The sequence below is a fragment of the Clarias gariepinus genome, chromosome 22 (assembly GCF_024256425.1).
Source record: "Clarias gariepinus isolate MV-2021 ecotype Netherlands chromosome 22, CGAR_prim_01v2, whole genome shotgun sequence".
In the NCBI taxonomy this organism is placed as follows: Eukaryota; Metazoa; Chordata; class Actinopteri; order Siluriformes; family Clariidae; genus Clarias; species Clarias gariepinus.
The window spans coordinates 22150041-22168398 of record NC_071121.1 but is presented as its reverse complement, the minus strand read 5'-3'; the positions used below and the strand labels follow the sequence as shown (position 1 = coordinate 22168398).

At 38.4% G+C, this 18358-nt stretch overlaps 1 protein-coding gene across 2 annotated transcripts in view; it reads left to right on the top strand.

Moving 5' to 3' along the window:
- magi3a (membrane associated guanylate kinase, WW and PDZ domain containing 3a) overlaps positions 1–18358 on the top strand; it is a 151098-nt gene that overhangs the window by 116492 nt on the left and 16248 nt on the right. For both annotated transcript variants that reach the window (XM_053482070.1, XM_053482071.1), the window contains exons 9-10: positions 6605–6796; positions 15787–16272. In XM_053482070.1, the coding sequence (XP_053338045.1) occupies positions 6605–6796; positions 15787–16272 (678 nt within the window). The remainder of the gene's footprint in view (positions 1–6604; positions 6797–15786; positions 16273–18358) is intronic.

Genomic DNA, 18358 nt, shown 5'->3' with positions numbered 1-18358 from the left:
TTTCTCTCTTGTTTTTGTGGTGTTTATTTTGCATTACACAGCCCGCCCCAGTGCTCCCTGTACTGCTGTTCCCTGTTCTCTATAAAACCCAGAGCAGGTGTGTGAGACGGTTGCAGCCTCCTCCTCCTATATAATGCGCTGTCCTCAGGCGAGCGACATTAACACTTGCTGATGCTTAGCTAGCAGTCTGATCGTTATTATAGTTGACCGCTGCTGACCTCAAGCTCCAGAGGCAGCCAGAAGCTGATGTCATTCAGGACACACAGACACATAAGCAGACACAAACACAGAGCAGAGGACGAAATGGAAGGAAGCAGATCATTCTTTCAAACCTCAGTGTCTACGCCTCTGAGTGGCGCAGTGATAAAGCGCTCGCCCTATCATCCGGAGATCGCTGGTTTGAACCCCGGGTGATGCTGTTTTTCTCTCACAGCCGGAGGCACAGAGAGAGCTGATTGGCCGAGCTCTCTCAGGGGGAAGGATGAGAGGTACTTTGTGCTCCCACATTAGTCACGGCTCTACAGCCAATCAGGGGCGTCTGTGAGCTCACGCACGCGGTAGAAGCGGCTAACGCTTTCCTCCGAGCGCGTTACTCCGCCCCTAATGGTGCAGTTTGAAAAGATGGGGTCGGCTGACGTCACGTAGAGGTAGTTTTCGGCCTTCCCGGCTGAATGGTAGTAGTAGCCTTAATGTGGGAGCCCCCTAGTGACGGGGAAGAATTGGCTATAACTAAATTAGGGGAGAAAATTGGAAAAATAAATAATAATTTAAAAAAAACTCAATGTCTACCCATCAGCTAAAAATTTAACCAGCCAGGTTAACTAGATCAATATAGTGATTAAATCCCTTTACCATTATATTTCCTTAGTGCTTCAAATTACACAGTATATTATTATGTATTAGGATGTTCAATTTAAAGCCCATTACTTCCAACTGCTTTCTTTATATATTCCTATAATCTCCTAATCTCTTGCTACACTCCTGCACTTATCCCGGCATGTCACCAGTGCTTGGATACAATCGAGGTAGAAGGTTTCTAGCCTGTTTTACGTCTGAAATTCTGGCCTCCCATGTGGAAATGGCTTGCAATGAGGTCAGGACTGTACAGAAGATGTTTTACTGCAGCTGGAAGTCTTCTGTAAGTGTTAATCCATTTCACGCCTTAATTCGCGAGAAATTTCACAAGTAGTGGTTTGACCTGTAGAGTAACTCTGATTCTCAGTTCTTATCATAAAGACTATTTTGTAATTTAAACCACCTCTTTGTGGGTGTGTTACCTTACTGTTTTCTGAATTGATCCTCAGGTTTTGCTAGATTGTCCACATTTTTGCTCTGTAACTGTTTAACACACCTGAACCAGGTATTCAGGCATGCCGGAAAAAAAAAGAAAATTCAGTCATTTTGGCATTTGCAGTGCTTCCATGCAAAGATTATTCGTTCAGATTCAGTTATTTACCTGTATTCTGGATAATTCTGTTTATAATCTGTTTTTGTAACTTCTTTGTATAAATTTCATGTTTACATTTCATCCATCCCAATCCATCCATCCATCCATCCATCCATCCCAATCCATCCATCCATCCATCCATCCCTTCATCCCAACTCATCCATCCATCCATCCATCTATCCATCAAATCCAACCTGTTTATATATCACACATTTATTCAAACCACCCATCATCCAAGCCATTTATCTGTTCCTCCACCCATCTATACACTATACTATACTGAAACTGTCCTTTCAGCCACATGATTCTTCAGAGTTGTTAAAATCTAGTGCTGGGCATTTGGTATTCAGGGTGAATGAATCAGGATGGATGGGAGGAATGGATAGTTGGGTTGATTGTATGGATTCGATAGGTAGATTAGTTAATTGGACTGATGGACATTTTGGCTGAATAAGTTGGGTAGTTGGTGGTTGCTGAATAAGTTGTGGATAGATGGGTTGGTTGAATGTATGGGTTGGATAGATCCTGTAGGTTTGGTGGGTGGGATGAAAAAAATGGGGAAAAGGTTGGATGGATTGGTTGCAATAACAATAAACAATAGTTACGTGTAAATGTAAACATACATATACAATTTATAAATTCATATATTTTTTACATTGATATGCAATATATATATATATATATATATATATATATTTTAGAAATTTGGTTTAATCAAAGATGAAATGTAACAAAACCATGTTACAGCATGTATGCAAAGGATCTCATTTTAAAGTCAAATGTTTTGAATTCACTTTCTGTTTTAGAGCATGTTTACAGACTCTCTCCTGGACGGTAACAGATTATCAGCTGCATGTCCCAGGCTCGGTTAACAGCGGTATACATGATAAATCACAACGTCAGCTGCAGTACACTTACTAAAATTGTTTCAACATATAACCTCACTTATAGGTTTTCCTGTTTTTATTTGTACAGTTGTGACAAAGTGGTTCATATTTGACCTTCCTAACACACACACACACACACACACACACGCCCTGGTTTCACACTGGCACCTTTAATTACACGCTGACATTTTATAATCAGCTCGCCTTGAGACAGACACACTCATTCTCCTCGTGATGAGTTAATCAAGTAGATGTAAACATCATTCTGTCTCTCTCTTCACTTTGATGTACACGTACATGCACACACACTCTGTCTCTCTCAATCTCTTTCTCTCTCTCACTCTCTCTCTCTCTCTCTCTCTCTCTCTCTCAGACTCGACATCTTAAAATAGAACCCTAAATATTAGTATCTGATTGCATTTAAATATCAATTACCCTTTAATTGTATACTGTTACAGAACATTAGCACTTAGTATCATATTATTAATGATGCTTGTATATTATACGGTGACATAGTGGTTAGCACTGTCTCCTCACACCTCCAGGGTCAAGGGTTTGAATCTCGTTTATGGTCTCGTTTATTGGTTGGTTTCCTTCGGGTACCCCGGTTTCTTTTCACAGCCTGAAGAGATGCGCAGTTTCTAAATTGTCTGTAGCGTGCTGTTTTTTGATTGAGGTCCTAAGCAAGATCATTTATAGCAGTGGCTGTTCGGGTACAGTCAAAGGTTATTGCAGGTAAACAATGTTTTATTGATGATGGTTTGAGTAGATGGATGGATGGACATATGGACATTTTATGTAATACTCATATTGCAGCTAATCACAGAAAATGTAAAGAGCTGCTTTTCTGCTTTCACACAAGTGACACAAGTGTCTCTCTGCCAAAAGATGTAGGAAATAACTGTAAATAACAGTATTAGCCTTCGCTCCTACCTTTCAGCATTTCAAGCCCAACCCTTTCAGCTGTTTGTGATCCTGCACTTCACAACTCATTTACAGTCACGCTCTTGGCAGCAGGGTTAAAATGTTGACCCCTGTTAAAGATCGCCTCTAGTGGAACATGCTCATTTTCCATTTTCTTCGTTTTTTTAATCTCATGGATGGTGTTTAGAGCAAGGTCAGCGTGTGTGTGTGTGTGTGTGTGTGTATGTGAATTCATCATTCATTCATTACAAAAGACAAAAAAATGAGCAATCGTTCCCACACAGACCAGCATGTTTTTTCTACAAATCATAAGCGCTATCAAATGCTTATCTGTAATGATTAATATTGCATCATTGTTTTCCGCCGAAGGATTCCGTTTGGGGAATAGATCGTTTTGGCATTCAGCGTGTTGATGCATAGAGATAAGTTTATTTCACACTCCGGCTGGCTATCAGCCAAACCCGCTGGCCAGCACTCTCATATTAAATTAAGATGATGCACGTGAGATTCAGCCAGCCGGTACTTGCAATAGCGCTTTCTAATAAACCCGACAATATCCCATCCACAAAAGTCAGTCCAGAGGATGAATAAGAGTGAGTAATGATATTAGACTTGACAAGACAAAAAAAAATCCAACAGTTACACTGCGACAGACGGACCTAATTACACATCAGCATAAATATTATATGCGGCAAAGTATTGCACTACACAAGGTGCTCTTCAGAATTTTTAGCACCCTTTATAAAAAGCAGTATTTCAAGCTTTAAGTAAGAAATAATAATAATTGGAATTGTACTAACAACAGTGATTCCGCGTACATTGGTGGTGAGGTTGGCCGTAAAAAATGTCTAATCAGCTTCATGGTATCTGGCAAAAAGAAGAAATTTTTTTATATATGATGTACTATAAAACAGAGATATGAAGTTACCTTGTTGTAACATAGCAATCCAGTCACCATACAGTTATTAAAACTATTTGGATTGTAGTTTTAATGAAAAAATTTTTGTGTGTCATACATGGAAATGATTATTGTTCCCATGTCATTATTTCTACCTGTCTGAAATGTCATTAGTGATTAATTCATTGTTATTAATGGTAAAGTGCACATTGGCATTTATATGTATAGCCATAAACTGTGCCACAAAGAACGTTCAAGTCAAACGGGGGAGGTTAATAGTGCAGAATAACAGAACAGTTATTTATTTCTAGATATAATCTCCTGTTACGTTAATGCACTTATCCCAGTGTTTCACTATTCAATCAGTTCTACGCCTTTATTCACCATGAATTTCATCACGAGTCCCGGTTTGACTTGAACACGATTTGTATATTTCTATTCATATATTTACAGTATACATATATTCTCATGGATTTCTGTACCATAAATCATTTTAAATTCCAGGTTATCATGGTAATAACACGTGTTATTTCCTCTAGCGCACACTGTGTAAAAAAAAAAAAAAAGCAGTACTCATGTATTTGGCCTCTCAAGGTTATTCAGCGTCTCAAACTTGCTTTTGCGATTAGAGCAACCGTGGTGAATTTGGAAGAGGGAAGAAGATGATATTAAGTGCCAGTGCTGTACACTCGCAGACTTGATTGGCGGCTAATAATGATCTTTCACAAGCAACCGCTAGTGCACCTGCAGCTGAAGGCAAAGAGGCAGGAGGTTTCGACATTGACACGGTTCATGTAGCCATGTTTTGTAACTCATCAACCCCTGGAGGTTAAATTAAATACCATATAGCATTTTTTTTCCTTTGTGTTTTGCTTTTAATTTACAGTAGACTGTATATAAAGGGTTCTTTAGCTATTTCAAGCTTTTAACTAGTTACTTCATGTAAAAGGAAAATCTGATTCTTCTGATTCGTGCATACAATTGGAAAAAACATTTAAATAAATTTATTATAAATGAATTATTATATTATAAATTAATTAACATTATAAAATATAATGAAAAAAAAAAACCTAACACAATATATGCATGTGATGCAGTACCAGTGTAAATAATGAGGGCAGTACAGAACAGTGTGACATCAGACTGACCTACAGCATGTCTCATCTTACTTCCACTTGTCCTACTTCTGTATGATCCTACACAGTTGGTTTATTAGCACTAATTTATCTATTACAATCAATGCTTTGAATAAAAAAAAATATATATATATATATATATATATATATATATATTATATATATATATATATATATATATATATATATATATATAGCCTTTTAACCTAGCAAAAAGTTATAATCTCCTGCGACACTAATTGATGCCATGAATTTAGAAAGTTTTCTCAGCGTCTGCGCCATCATCAGACTACCTGCTTTCCGCCGTAAACTCCTTTAACGGCCAATTCATTTAGTAGACAAAAAAATTCAACATTACAGGAACTCGGCTGGGAGTTACTGTCACGTTCCCTGTACCGTCCAAGCAGATCCCTATGATTTTGGGAAGTTCCTAGGAGGCCAGCATTTCAGATATGAAGCAGGCAGTCCGTTCATGGCTCTGGTGTACTGAGACAACTTTTTACCTTGTTGGTATTTAAGCAATAGTGAAACCCTGGGATAAGTGCATTAGTGTAGCAGGGGACTATATAGAGAAATAAAAGGAGTTTTTACTCGTCTAACTGTTATTCTGCACAATCAAAAGTCCTGATTTGACTTGAACGTCCCTTATATATTATATTATATTATATTATATTATATTATATTATATTATATTATTAAAACGTAATTGGGTTGAGACATAATAGACAGAATAACAATAACAGCATGTTTTTGTCATATTTTCCCCGAAGCCCATCATGCCAGCTCTTATTGCATCAGAGCAGTGTTTGACTGGCTCAGAGTTGGATCTCTGTGGAAACATCCACCTACACAGTAACAATCTGTAGCACCTTCTTCAGCTCCTGGTGCAGCACTGGTTAAATAAATCTCGGAAGACCGAAGTGTCATTACCCAAAGCTATTACAGTATTTATTTAGCAGTCGTTAATTAACAGTGATTAAGCTGAGCAGAGCTATTCATATGCTGGTAATTAGTGATTGGAATGAAATAATGACTTTAATCCACACTGATATCTTGAGTCCTCCCACATTCTGTATCTTTGGGTCCCTGTGTGTGCGTGTTTTTGTCTCTCTATCTGTGTTGTGCATCTTTATTTTCTTTCACTTCCCTTGTCAGTGTGATTTTATTTCATTTTTTTTCAGTTTCTCTCTCTCCTCCTTGCTCTGTCTTTTCTAGGTCACGCTGGTATCATGTTTCTCATGTTTCTTACGTCTTTCCCCTCCCTTTTGCTTTGTATTCTGCGCCTTGACCTCTCGTTCTCTCGCTCTTCCAGAGGACGGCTCTCTGAGGGGTTTCACACGCGACCCGACGCAGCTACACGGGACGATGTTGCGCACAGCCCTGAGGAAAAGCACGCAGGGTTTTGGCTTCACCATCATTGGCGGAGACAGACCAGACGAGTTCCTGCAGGTGAAAAACGTGCTGAGGGACGGCCCCGCGGCGCAGGACAACAAGATCGCCCCTGGTAGGTTTGTTTTATCCTAAACAAACACGCCACGAAAGTACAAATTTTACCTTTCGGCTCTTTGTGTGAACTCTCGCACATGGAATTAGATAAGTAAGTAAGGCAACACTACAGATTCATTTGGAGCATATGAGGATAAAGTCGATTTAGTTTATGAATCGCGATTCTTTAGTGTGCCAGTTCATGTATCGCCAAACTTGACTCCTTTTTTTGAATGAGTTATTACATTTATAAAATAGGTGTACAAGTTGATCAGCCAGTGATCAGAATTGTCAGTTTTTCCTCTTGATCAGCCATGACTGATCACGTTGGACCTAACCGATTGTGTACAGAGTACACAAACTCCTGAAACGTAAAAACATAACATTGACAGCACGCTGCAAACGTCTAACGTCTAATCATGCTCGTTTGCACTTTACCTCATGTCCCAAAGCATGTGAGCGTCTTCACCCTCCTGGGTTCAAATTTATAAAAAAGCCTCCAGTCAGCCCTTTCTCTCTTCAAACTCAACAATTCGTCGTTACACACACTTACACCAGCCTCAAAACACCACATGCGCTCATTAGTCTCGAAACATGTGTTAGAAGAGGCGCATGCCTGCATTATAAGCTGTGAGCATCCACCCACATGCTCGAACTTCCCAAAAGGAGACATTTGAGGCTGTAAAACATCACTGCTTCTTTATAATCCCACAGGCGGTGCGCTCTAAACTATTCCCACACTGGTAAGTGGGTTTAGAAATAATGATTATGGGGGATAACAGAGATATGTGCTCATGTATTTTATGTTAGTTTGTGTGTTTTAAATGTTGCGAAAGTGAGAAAACTGATGTTATAGGGAACTGGCTACATTTAATTACTCATGATAAATTCAGCTGCGTCGCTGGTGAATTGAGCCGAGGTATAAAACTTTAAACTTCAAAAGTTCTAACAACTTTTTAAAATTATTTTAAAGGTTCAAGGTCTTAAAACTGTATCAAAATCTGGAAAAAAAGGTAAGATTCGGGATATTTATAAAATATTAATATTTACAGAATTAATGAATTAACTAATTAATCGAATCGGCACCTGTGTCTTGTAATAATATTGTGTGGTTATTACAAGATTCCCATCCCCCGATCAGTGCTTTATTTATTTATTAATTTTTTTTATTAATAAAATCCAACTGAATATGAAAATGCAACCAGGAGGGTGACACGAGGTAAAGCACAGACGCACATAATTGGATGTTTGCAGTGTGCCGTCAACATTTGACATTTTTCTCCATCGTGCTACACACTTTCACTATCTGACGCTCTGTGTACGTGTCTGGAGTGCCGCCCTCAAGAAGCTGCTGCCCAGAAGCTTTGTAAATAATCAAAAACTGTGTGTGTGTGTGTTTTTGTGTGTGTGTGAATGGCTGTGCCAAGGGAACTGGCATTACAACATTACAACTGCACCGGGCGATAATTGCGCAGTGCTAATGCCTACCGCCGGCCATTACGAATAGTGTAAATGAATGTCTCCGTACCAGCTTCCTCGGGGGACTTTAGGCCACGCATCTAATTGAAATAATTTAACTAAAATGTAAAACTGATGCCTCGCTGCGTTCTATCTTCTGACCACAGGAGACCTCCCCTGTGGAATTGCTTATAATGAGGGGTAAATCTGGCCTTTCTTTAAATACACACACGGCTAGTGTGTATTCGCTGTCTTTCCAGACAAAAGTAATGGGACGGTTCTTTTGGACACCTCAGGACGAATCATTAAAGTTAAGTTCTTGACTGAGAAGACTACTTCCTGTACGCAGTGATGTACTGGTGGACACTCTGTAATAATTTAGAGTTGATGAAGGCGTTTTTAAATTTTTTTAAATGAGTTGATTTAACAAGGGCAATAAAAAAAAGTATATAATAGAGGTATGTGATTTCTTCCTGCCATGCCATGTTAGATTTTCTTTGAATGTTTCTTCAAAGTGAACAGTTGTTTGCAGCTGATAGAAAATAATTGATAATAGATTAAATGTACCGTTTGCACCTGAAGTGTTCGGACTGTTTTTCGTTCTGAGGAAAGTTTTTTTTTTTTTTGCTCTTTTAAGATGAAGCGAATCTCGCCACAGCTGCGTTTTCACCCTGGATGTAGTCGAGCCTAAAAGGAACGTGCTATCCGCGAGCTGCAGGTGCCAAGTGGAACGTGACACATTGAAACTTTTAGCAGACTCACAGTTTCCTGGTAGCTTACACACTCCAGAGTCCTGGTAGCTTACACACTGCATTTATTTTGGTTCAGTATAACCACATCATCAAACATGGCTACAACAAAGTCACATCCTGTACATCCTTGTTGTGCTATAATTTTTAAAAACCTGTTAGTCCACATGTAGGTACGTTGTCCTTCCTTCTCTAATGCTCCAGCAACCTTTCAGCAGGATAAAAAATGAGATGATTGGTTGCCAGGGGATAACTGTGAGTAAGTGAATGAAAGGACAGAAATGGTCCTGACTGTTAGACACTTTGAAAAATGATTTTGCAGTTATTATTTTCTAGAAACCTGGACCTTCAAAAAGATGGAACCTTAAAATTTTCCATTATCTGGTGATTTTTTTTTTTTTTTTTTTTACTTTCCTTGCAAAAAAGAATTTTAAAAGTTAAAATGTGAGAAAAAAAACTGGAGTGATGTATATTTTTGTTCTCAAAACAGCAAACTGTATAGTTAGTGTTAAATTTAAGAAGCTAATGTTTATTCAATTCAATTTTATTTGTATAGCGCTTTTAACAATTGTCATTGTCGCAAAGCAGCATATTATGCATATTGATTGGTTAGTCTTAAGTGGTTAAGTCTTAACGCTCTCCAGCATTGTGCGCGGCCGCGTGTGTGCGCACGCGTGTGTGTGTAAAGTGACACAAGCAGAAGTGGGTGGATAGCGTTCTACCTCTGAATGAGTTACAGTGTGTGTGCGTGCGTATGCGTGCGTGTGTGTGCGTGCATGTGTGTGTGTTGTATATGCATGCACTACCAGTCAATATTTTGGACTTTTTGGATTTTCTTTTCTTTCTACACTGCTGAAGGCATACAAAATATGCAGTAATCTTCTTTGAACAGTTTGAGATTCTTTCGAGAGTTCTTGCTTTCCAGGGATGGTCTGTCTCCATGGTGCTCGATATGGGTTTTGCAAATGCACTTGACAATACGGTTCTTGCAAGAACTATTTCAGAACTTAAAATAATAACTGACCGTTGCTGCTGTTGTTAGTTAATTACCTAACGCCTGTTAGGTAATTAACCTAACAGGCGTTAGGTTCAAACTTTTGACTGGTACTGTTTGTAAACATACATGTACTGTATGTATGTATAAATGGAAGGATTTATGGATGGATAGATGGACAGATATTGACGGGGATGGTCTCCTGGTACTGTATACTGTATGAGGTCCCAGTAGGGAGACAGATCTAATTTACTTGTTTAAGCTTTGACTAATACATAAATGGGGAAAGAATAAACCTCAAGGAATGTTTAGGGTTTTGTTTGTTGTGCATACACACTGGACACCCATTTGAATGTCCAGAAATGACTACAAAGAGATTTTTGCACAATAAATCCACTTTAACCCAATGTTCAAGCAGGAGTTCCATTTTCCTGTTTTTTCCTAGTCCCAGTTACAAGTTTGGGTCGAATTTACCTCTAGTCTTGCAGCTAAAGGTTATTTAATATTTCAGCAAATAAGAGTGAAGTTATGCTGAATTTAGTGTAACTTATCTCAGCCATATTGTTAATCAGCTTTAATACATCAGTTCTATGAACAAGATCTGAACATAGAGTAAGTAACATTTCAGAGACTGTATTGCTTAATGTTTTGTTTATTTGTGTTTTGGTAGAAATAGATCTACAGATACAGTCTAGATGCTTTCGATATTACTGTTAATGGTACTTTTGGTAAAATTGACATGCCAACTTTTTATCTTTATCTGACAAGTAACATCTAAAGTTACATATCAGAAAAACAAAAAAACGATCATTTGGGGCTGCTATGATGTCGCTAACACTACTGCAGTTCTGTAGGATTTCATGTGGCGAACACACACTCTCATGTGGGGTTATAATAAGTATTAGCTCTCTGTTTGACCAATTAAACTAGTGATGTGTAAGAAATCAATCAAATACTGTATGATGGTGTGTTGTTTAGTTCTGCAGAATTATTTACATAAAAATCTAAATCACAATCAGACCTGTGCAATTTTTTGGCTACATTTTCGTCAAGTAATATACAGTACGCATAGTCTGGAATTTAGGTCAATAATTTAAATACATATGAGATAAATAAATATTTATATAGTTTAAATTGCGCTGTGCGCCAAAATTTAATTATCATGATTTTTTTTATCAGATTGTGCTGCCTAAATTCTGTTATATCAATGTAATAATTTAATAAAGGGGTAGTGTATAATCAAACGAAAGTTAATAATTTTTTCTTTTCTTTAACTATTTATAATTATGTTTAACGTTGTTAAATGTCTAAGTAATTTTGTTTCCTTACTTAACATAAGGTTAGCATAAAATACTATTGTTATATTGTATACTTTATATGCAGTACATAATAATGTCATGATGGGTAACGTTGCTAACAAACTGCAGTAGCATAATTTAGTTTATTAATTTATTTATATATTGCAAAGTAGTATTGCATTTTTAAAAAACTATTTGGTTATACTTTAGAATTTTTTTATGTGAAATAACAAAAAACATAACGTGGCAAGGGGGGTATTTTACAAGCAAATTGTATCACTGAAAATATTAAAGATTCATTGTATATTTTTAGCTGACCTTATTGATCTTCTAGCATCATACTGCTCATTCCTGCATACACGATGATGTGATATGAGAAAAAGGGACAGTTTCATCACAGACGCTCTCTTGCTGATGGATTAAAGAAGCGCCGAGAGTGATTTCGGCTTACTGAGGTGCTCCTCGCAGGCTTTTCTTTTCAGTCGCGGTTAAGTGCCGTGTCATGAGATCATCACTTTTATTGCTCGAAGCACAAGTCGGCTTTTAATGGATTATTAGAAGCAAAGCTTCGTACGCTAGGTGAGAGGAATGCGGTATGTTAGGATTAGCTGTTGTTGCGTTGAAGGTTACTGCTTACATGCCGGCCCTTTAAGATGATGTCAGCAGTGTTTGTGAAATGGGATAAGCAAGGGAGGCATGTCAGCAGGTTTCTAAGTGTTCTTTGGAAACTGGCACTTGACACTTTGCTCTGCTTGAAAACATGCTTTCCTTTTTTTGAGTTCCACTTCAATTTATTTAAACTTAAACCAAGTTGACGTTCTTTTTATGGAGGATAAAATTGTCTACTGATTTGCAGGTAAAATAACCATCTCTTTTAAGCTATGTAATGAATTTTATATCTTTTTATGTAATGAAATAAATAAATAAATGCAAAAAATAAAATTATATATATATACTTTTTTCAGATTTTCTTAATAGATTCTAATTACAGGTGTGTTAAGTTCTACATTGTTGACTGTGTTAGGAATTAACCATGTTCTGAGAAAAGACGTCAAAATCATAGAGAATAGGTGAAGTGTATAGAGAAGTTTCATGCTTCTCCTAGGTACACTGTTTGAGACATTCAGTGAAAGTGGATTTATTTATCCATGGTTTGGTAGATAAATGTCTGTGTACCAAACCGCTGTTAAATTCACAGATCTGATTTGTTAGATCACAGAGTCCTGTAATGCCGATTAGTGTGGTTGGTATGGTTGGTATGGTTTCTATAGTAACACCACGCGCACAGGAACCCTCCATCATAACCAAAGTAATCTAAACTTACTTTAAACTAATATAACGTCGACCTTCTTTTTAAAATATGTTGAATAATAAATAGATCAAATAAATTGTTGTTTATGTATTGACAATATAGCTTACTGAGTTTAGGAATTTTAATTTTTTTTTATTTACATCAAGAAAGTAAAAAGAAATTATATGTTGGTATATTTTAAAGAGGAACAATATTTTTTTATTATAATTGTTTGTAGCTGCTACAGTATATAACAAGAGCCAACTTGCTTTATAGACATTGTCCAACATTAAATGAAATTGATAACGATTTTTTTTTTTTTTAAAGGTGCATCGACATTCTTTAATAAATGATAAATTGTAATAATAAAAAAATTGCTGTTGTTCAATTGGTGTTCAAGTCAAGCTGTCTGTGGAAATGTACTGTACACACAATTATTTAACACCACTTGCAGGGCTGGGAGTTATTGCTCCATCCCGCTCATACAGTCCTGACCACGCTCCAAGACATTTCCACATGCTTTTGCCCTTAAAGAAGTTCCCAGCAGGCCAGCGTTTCCAACATTATTCTCACAGTCTGATCATGGCTCCGGCGTACTAAGAAACTGTTCTACCTTGATGGCACCCAAGCACTAGTGAAAGACTGAGATAAATGGATTTTTACTCTCATAACTCACAATCAAAATTCCCAGTTTGTCTTGAACACCCCTCATATATTGATATCTGCGCAGTATGGAAACTTGAGTTGAGTTGCTTAGCTTTCCTGTTCACAAACAACGAAGCTGGGAACCATACACACCCTCTTGGTGCAGACTTTCCCTCTTTGGACTGGAATATCATGCTTAAGTAAAGTGTGTTTTCCAGCTTCCCTGTAACTGTTTGTATTTGACACACACTCTAAGAGTTTGTCTCCAACTAACAATGACTCATGCGGGCAGGTGTGGTTTTAAACGGTCCTATATCTTATTGCGAAACCTTTTTGTATTTTCCCCTGTGCGCTATAAACACATCAATATTCTTTAATATATGATTTTTCTTTTCTATTGTATTGTTATTATAGAGCAGCTCTCTAGCTCACAGTCCAGTTTCTTTTAGTGGATGTTAATGTTCGTGAAGCAGACCTCAAGTGTACACTCCTATTCTTTATCCTGCTAATAGGCTTCTTGGCAAAGGGAGAAGTATTTTGCACATCAATATAAGCAGATGACTTCTCTGAAATGAGTCTTTTGGAACCCGTTTCAGACCTGAACTGAAAAGTGCTGATTCATTATTTCGATGTCATGAAAAATCAGTCACATGCAGTTCAGCCTGTTTTCCTCCTGCAGTCCTGGGAGAAATGAAGGGGTTTAGAGAGCTGCAGAAGTGAAAGTGAACTTCATCTAGAGATTATAAAGACATTTTTAATCTGCACGAACAAATGAAGCAATGTATTTGCAACTGTGCAGCGGGAATGGAATTTCTCCAAGTTTTTTTTTTTTTTTTCTTTTCCCCCACTTGTCATGTTGAGTTAATGTTAGTGATGGGAATTACGCAGCTTTTCATCGGGTCAGATTCGGTTCCAAGATGTTTGCCCTCTTCTGAATACATGACCTCAGAGACAGGCTAGGATCAATTAGTTTCATTGTGATGAACCGAGAAGGCCGAATACGCCATCCCTCGTGCATAGTGAGCATGGACGGTTTACTCTATATGCTGAACCCGTGATGTCTCAGTGACTGGGAACAAAGTGATCTTTCAACCTGTGAAAATCTGCAGACAGATCCTTGCTGTGATGGTACGTCATGCACGCGGCTAAAACGCAATTTTGATGTCTACAAAATTTAATGAGCATTTTGATTCACACTAGATAACAAGAGTTAACAACATTTCTCTTAACTTCAATTAGCAAACATTCACAAACAGCTTTTCCCTAGGTAGGGTTTAGAGTGCTAGAGTACCAAGGCCTCAGTCTAACTGCAAACCCAAATCCCATTTTTTTTCAGCATAGTCAGATTGGAATCAGATTGTTTCATATAGTTTGAACAGTAAAAAAACAAACCTGTTGAATTAGATTAGATTTTTCGGAGGTAGTTTGGAATTAGATTCAGATAAATTTCTAAAGATGTCTCTCATTCCGGATGCTCAAACTGTCTATTATACTGTATCGCTCGCCAACGTGGGCCGAGGAAGTTCAAGTCCACAAGGTCATGTGGATCCGTGGTGACTACTCGTTGGATTAAGAATATCGATATGGGTGGAGATACAAATAAAAAGGCTTTTTCCCACTTTTAGTACAATTACCACTAGGTATGTAAAAGCCACGCCCTTAAATTTCCCACACAGCTGAATTAACTTTGTTTTCAGAAAGATGATGCCTGCTTTCATTTGTTAAAGATATAGTAAAATATGGAACTCTTTAAAGATTTTTCATGATAAAAGTGATGACTAAATAAACAAATAATATCCTGAAATTGAATTTAAGAAGGGATTGAATGCGCAACAGAAAAGCATTTGTGATGGTTGCTGCAGCTGTCCATGACTGGGAGCCAGTGGAGTTCAGTCTGACCAGGCTCTCACTGTCTGATCGACAAGACACTCTGTTTCTTCACTTTCCATCACAGCGACAGTCTTAGTGTCTGAGCTTAAAGATGAGGGAGAGTACAGTTAGCCCTTTTTCTCGAAGTGTAATAGAACAAGAGTGGAGGTTCATAAAGATGCTCAAAGGGAGCATGCATGAGCCTTCAGACCTTCCAGATAGTAGATAATTTATGATACAGGGGAAAACAAAATGTCCCTTGGTGTGGAATGCATATGTTTCTGGTGTTATAGAAATTTCATGCATAGTCTTCAAAACCACAGTGACACTGATCAGAATAAACCTTATATGTATGATTTTTTCATACATTTTTATTTGAACACTTCAGCTGTAGTGGAGGAGCCTTCTAGGCTTTAGCTCACGCTTTAGCTCACACTGTTCTGCATGTTGATTCCAGCCTGGGACCAATCACAGCGAGGTATTCAAATGAAGCTCTTGCATGACCCAGATAGAGAGATTTTGAATTTGTAAATAGAGCGAGTGTGTACGGATTTAACCTTTTCATGGTGCTGGAGTTTCTTATGGTGCGTAAAACTGTTTGCGTTAACAAAAACAACAAAAACATTTATTCAGGAAGAACAGAATGCAATGGCAGGCTATATCATAAGGTCATTAAAATAATATCTTTTTTGTTCTCTTTACCAGGTGATGTCATCGTAGAGATCAACGGCACATGTGTGCTAGGTAAAACCCATGCCGACGTGGTGCAGATGTTTCAGTCAGTGGCCGTGAACCAGTACGTGGACATGGTGCTGTGCCAAGGCTACCCCCTTCCCGAGGACGCCCGTGACGAGGCTGCAGGAGAGGTCGCACCGCCAGCCAATCAGCACCTGGTTTTACCCGACGGCCGACCGGAAGACACCCCCGAACTCACTTTGCTGCAACCTGAGCTGGTGAGCGTGACGCTGGCGAAAGGCCCGAGCGGATTCGGGTTTGCCATCGCCGACTGCCCGCTGGGCCAGAAGGTGAAGATGATCCTAGACGCTCAGTGGTGCCGCGGCCTGCTCAAAGGCGACGTGATTAAAGAGATCAACCGGCGGAACGTGCAGACGCTGAGCCACACGCAGGTGGTGGACATCCTGAAAGAGCTGCCCCTCGGCTCTGAGGTCAACATGCTCGTGCTCAGAGGAGGTAAGAGCTTCCTCTAGTCTCCAATAAGCAGACGGGTCCATCAGAGTTCGAGGCGCAGTTTAAAATTAAAGCAATGAAAAGCAGTAGGCAGTCTCATTTTAATATGGTGAATTCTCAAAGCTGTCTCGTCAGAAGGGGTTGATTAATATTCTGTAACAGCAGTTTCCAAGCACTTGGTTTAATAAATAGTTGTTTCTATAGCAACAACTGCTCCACAGGGACTTGTATAGTCAGAGACTAATGATAAATATATTAAAGCGATAACTGTAACTATTTCACAACATTAAATGTAACTATAAATTGTTGAAAAGTACATAATTTATTAACACATTAAAAATCTAATCAAAGTAAATAATGCACTACGGAACGCACAGCTGTGCTTCATGCTCACAATGTTGGGGATTTTTTATTCCTAACATAACATTAATAAGATGTTTTCTTTATGGAAATTTCAAACTGGTGCAGTTGAAAAACTAAAAAGAAATACATACAAAAAATCATACTGACAAATCTACAAACTTTATTTTGTAAATATTAGTGGCATATAAAGAAAAACACAATGCAACACAAATGTATGAAGGATGACGTTCATGTAAAGGTGCTGCCTTTTTAAATGCATAACACTATAATGCTCTGTACAGAAAGTTCTTCACACAAACCACTCACACGTTTCAAAGCTGTGCTTCGCCAAACGTTCCACGAGAACCTGATAGACTGTTAAATAGCTATCGAAAGAAAACAAGAACGCTAGATGTTTGTACCCAAGTAAGAAAGTGCTGATAGCGACACATCCAGAGAGGTGAGACGAAGCACGAGTGGTGGGAGGGGTTAGGTGTGTAGAGTGAGCGTGTGTGTCTGTGTGAGACAGCGATGAAGCGTTGAGTGAGAAGAACAATGCGTTACTGGGTAATGCAGATGTGGATCTGAACTCTGCTCTGTAACTCGTTTATTACCTGTACGAGCAGAACCGCAGCACTCTAGAGCCGCTTTACACCCGGTCACCAGGGCAATAGCGTAATTATTTTAATGACAATAGTAATAGCGACATGGATGATAAACACTCCGACTTGCGTCTAGCTCATCCTTGCTCTCAATTATGCTAAAAATAGGTGCAGCAGGTTTAAATGAGCAGTCTTAGAGGAGTACTTTTTTTTTTTATAGCTCACTACTGTGTGTGAGGTGAATTGTAATCATAATGAAAAGGTTGACAAGCCCACCGCTTTTTACCCAGTCAACCCTAAACGCCTGTGTGTCGCCTAAAACAGCTGTTGCTAAGGTGCCCTTAAGATTGTAGAAGTACAGGTAGTCCCCAACTTACAAACATTCGAGTTACAAATTTCCACAGATACGAACAGACCACAGTTCTAAGAACAATTGCGGAAGTAGCTTACGTGTATTGTACAAAAAATTGTTTAGACACTGCAGTGCACCAGATACCAATACTTACATTTATATTCAATATTTTCAGTGTGTAAGTGAATATATAGAATGTCTTAAGTCCGGTATATTGTATGTGTTGGGGGGGATGAGGGAAAAAAGAGTCGGCCTTCAGGCTTCAATTAATCAGTCCGGAAGCATGATGATAGGAAATGTCTGCCCTGTAAAGCTGTCCTGATGGTAAATAATCCTAATTTCGGAAAATCCTGAAAAAACATTTTATAGTCCAATACAGTGGAAAACAGTTTTGAGACAAAATGGTGTCTGGGATTCCCCTCGCAATTTAAAGGAGCAGGGACACTGATATATTTCACTGTGAGATTAATTTCCTTAGGCACAACTATGGTTTTTGGCCACATGATGGCAGTGTGGGGAAAGGGGACAGTAAAGCATACCGAGTGGATTGGTATGCTTTATATTGTATATGTCAAAGGTGTACAAGACTCGCTTTGTCGGACTTAAGATCAAATCTGGCTTACGAACGTGCCCCCGGAACAAAACTTGTTCGTAAGTAGGGGACGACCTGTATAAGCCATATACAGGGTATCCAGCTAAATAAATTCCCATAATTACCGATGTCATGTTTGAAAAAGTACCAGACATGACTAAATGGTAAAAATAGTTAGCGTTTAATGCGTAAGTATTACGG